The sequence below is a fragment of the Mizuhopecten yessoensis genome, unplaced genomic scaffold, assembly GCF_002113885.1.
Source record: "Mizuhopecten yessoensis strain PY_sf001 unplaced genomic scaffold, ASM211388v2 scaffold4899, whole genome shotgun sequence".
NCBI lineage: Eukaryota > Metazoa > Mollusca > Bivalvia > Pectinida > Pectinidae > Mizuhopecten > Mizuhopecten yessoensis.
The window spans coordinates 355341-358586 of record NW_018405777.1 but is presented as its reverse complement, the minus strand read 5'-3'; the positions used below and the strand labels follow the sequence as shown (position 1 = coordinate 358586).

At 37.6% G+C, this 3246-nt stretch overlaps 1 protein-coding gene across 4 annotated transcripts in view; it reads right to left on the bottom strand.

The window, feature by feature from the left end:
* Positions 1-581: 581 nt before the first annotated feature.
* Positions 582-3246, bottom strand: part of LOC110450013 (ectonucleoside triphosphate diphosphohydrolase 1-like) — a 67604-nt gene continuing 64939 nt past the window's right edge. For all 4 annotated transcript variants that reach the window (XM_021497212.1, XM_021497213.1, XM_021497215.1 and 1 more), the window contains 3 exons: positions 2641-2766; positions 1479-1619; positions 582-1034 (listed from right to left, as the gene is read on the bottom strand). In XM_021497212.1, coding sequence (XP_021352887.1) covers positions 789-1034; positions 1479-1619; positions 2641-2766 — 513 coding nt within the window. In that variant the 3' untranslated portion in view covers positions 582-788. The remainder of the gene's footprint in view (positions 1035-1478; positions 1620-2640; positions 2767-3246) is intronic.

Below are 3246 nucleotides of genomic sequence, written 5' to 3'. Positions count from 1 at the left end.
CGAGGCTCCGCGGAGTGTTCAGCAGCCAAACTCTCACAGACAGGTTGAGATTTCCCTCTCCAAGGACCACAACCATGTTTGATCATTTTTCTCCCATACTCCAAATACTCCATACATGCTCATATGCTTGTATTCCATAACAATATTTTCATTTAATATCCAACAACTGTAATTTATATCAGTTATTAACTCTTACAACAAGTACAAAAATAATTCTTCAGACCACACAGCAGAACTTTCTTCAAAGCAGACATCCTTTGGTGGACTTGCTTGATGACAAACATGATGACATCATAGCATGTGTAGGCTGTCTTTTCGGAGGGAAAGACAGGTTTATCTTTTCATGGATGAATTCTTGTCTTTCATGGACAAGTATGGGAGAAAGGTTTTTCTCCCACCCTTCACAAGTATGTCTCCCGTTTCAGTCGTGACAGATCAGCTTGTCACCCCCTAGGGGGAGATAGCCTTGTGCCGATTAGCACGTGTTCAATTGTGACGTCATAAAACGTGTCACCAGTAATTGTGACGATATGCATACCCCACATGTGTTTTTGTTTACAAACATGGCAGACTACTGTCGGTGGAGTTGTGACTGAAATAATAGGATGGGAGAAAATTAATCATTCCCTACCTTGAGGGTGTGACAGAGAAATCTACAACCCATGAGGTGATTTTTTCTGTTAAACATGTTAAAAATGTAATATGTATCTATATTTGGCAAATGTGGGACTAAAAACGCAACTTCAGTTGATCTCCCCAGCATTATGGAAATGAAACTTTTTTTTCTCTCACAAAGCCCCATAGTTAGCCCTCGCTGTAGTGGACAGCTGTTGATATTTGCCCTTTGTTTCAAATTTTCGACTTTTGATGGCATGTATTGCGAAGCCGACAGATAAACAGAGGAAAACACAGAAGAGAAGGACGAGGAGGATAAACGTTGTCAGAGGCAGCACTGTCTTTGGAGTTACCGCGGCAACGTGGACGCTCTGTGATATCATGTACCCCAAACTCCAGCCTATTTCTGTACCATCCAACTGTCAAAATAGAATATACACACAGATGTAGAATATTGGAAACATGCAGGTGATTTCTGACCTGTTTAAATTTGAATTAGTATTATTTAGGTGGATATGGTGTTTGCTCAGGTGGCACTCCACCGTGCCACAGAATTTACAAAAATCTGGGCCTGACTTCTGTCAGTAAAGTACATATATGCACCCAGAGTAATATCTTGGTAACCTATACATAACACATATTTCTGAGACTTTCAAAGTTCACAGGAGAATTTCTACACTAAAACGCTTCAGATCAAAACTTTTTCATTCATACAAACATTTTATAGATAAACGAAGAGGAATAACTCTAGTTGTTGGAGTCCACAATATTTTACCATTCAGGGAAAAATCCAACAGCAGTACAAAATTTGATTACCTAGGTTACACATGATATCTCTAAGAGTGATCAATACTAGTACATACGTTATTAACAAAGCTGATTTTTCGCCATGACCCATCGTCGTCGTCAAACTTGTAGGCCTCATGGAGAAGAGTGAGGATGTATCGTCCCCTGAAGCAGAACTCCGGTAGGAGATATTTTATATCCGTCTTCATGTACCGAACCTATAAAAAGAGAGATTTCTCTCGTAAATCTAAATTCTACTTCTCTCATCATGTGAAACTTACCTCCAAAATAATAATAGATTAATTCTCTGACTTCTACTGAAATGGCCTAGTGTTTACATGCCTACTCTCGTGAGAGGGAGCCGGAAATAAACCTGGCAAGGGCACCAGCTCCTCTCCCGTCACATCCTGCCATCCGGGGAACTCTCTCTGCTGAGGCTTGGGCGGTTAAAAGTTTATCTTAAGGACTTAACTTTTCCTGTCTGCATAACATTATATATTTTCTTGATAATTCTTTAACACAATTATAACTGACTAACTGCATATTGTTTTGGTAAAAGCAGCTGTCATGTCTAATTGCTGACATCATTCTACAAAAATGATGACATGGTTCTAATGTGGAATGGTCCCACTACATGAAGTGTTGTACAACATTGTTTTATCTTGAAGAAGTGACAGTTTTAAAACAGAACAAGAGCACCGCAGGGCTGAACAATAAATAAACACCCGTCCCATGTCAATCTGACAAACTTAAAATACTTCTGATGCATAAGTGTATCTAAATGTATGGAAATATGAAAATGTAAGGAGAAGAAAAAACATTTGTTTTGTATTACTCAGTCAAGTTCAGAACTATTCCTGGAATGTGGTGAATATTGAAAACATAATGTACCTGACCAACATAAGCTCAAGGAATATATATATTTCACAAACCGGTATCCTTTATGACTTTTGAAAAACAAAAGTTTTGCATTGGCGTTGCCTCCCTTTATACATATCTATCAAACTGTGAAAAAAGACACCGATATTGCCTCTTTTTAAAAGTAATTGATTCATCTTACCCCATTAAAACCAACGATATTTCTATTGTTTATGAATTACTGGCAACTTTAATCAAGAGGGTATAATTATGTCCATTAATGGTTTATATGTGTCAGAACAGAGCAGCATCTTCTAACAGCTCAATGAAGTCAAAATATGGCCACATTTAATTCTCAAAATAATTTGAGAAAACCCTTACCTCACTCCAGGGTTTCTCACAAAGGGTCCCAACAGCCTCTACAACGTCTGACAACTTTGTCTCCGGGGACATCTTTGGCGAGGTCAGGTTCAGAAACTCCATCACATAGTAAAAGTTGGAAAATGCCTGAAGGATATCAAACACAACGGCTGCATGAAGCAAACGTAATAACGTATTCATTACAATTGTTTTCATTTTCACTTTTGACTCAATTTTCATGTACCAGTAACTGTATACACTGGTATCACATTAAATCATTATGAGCCTGTTTTCACTTCATTTTCCTAGAGACACAAAATTATCAATAAATATATAATGGAAAATGAATATAAGCATATTAAAAGTGAGAATCCCGATTTACAGATTTTCTAAGGCATTCCACACAGCTAAACAACTCCTATCTACAATCTACCATGAAACAAACTAATGGTTACTTACAACCCTCCATGAAACAACTCCAAAACTGTTGGTTACTTATAACCCACCATTAAAAACATCTCCAAAACTAATGGTTACTTACAATTCACCATGAAACATCTCAAAAACTAATGGCAACTTACAATTAACCATGAAACAACTCCAAAACTGATGATTACTTACAACCCT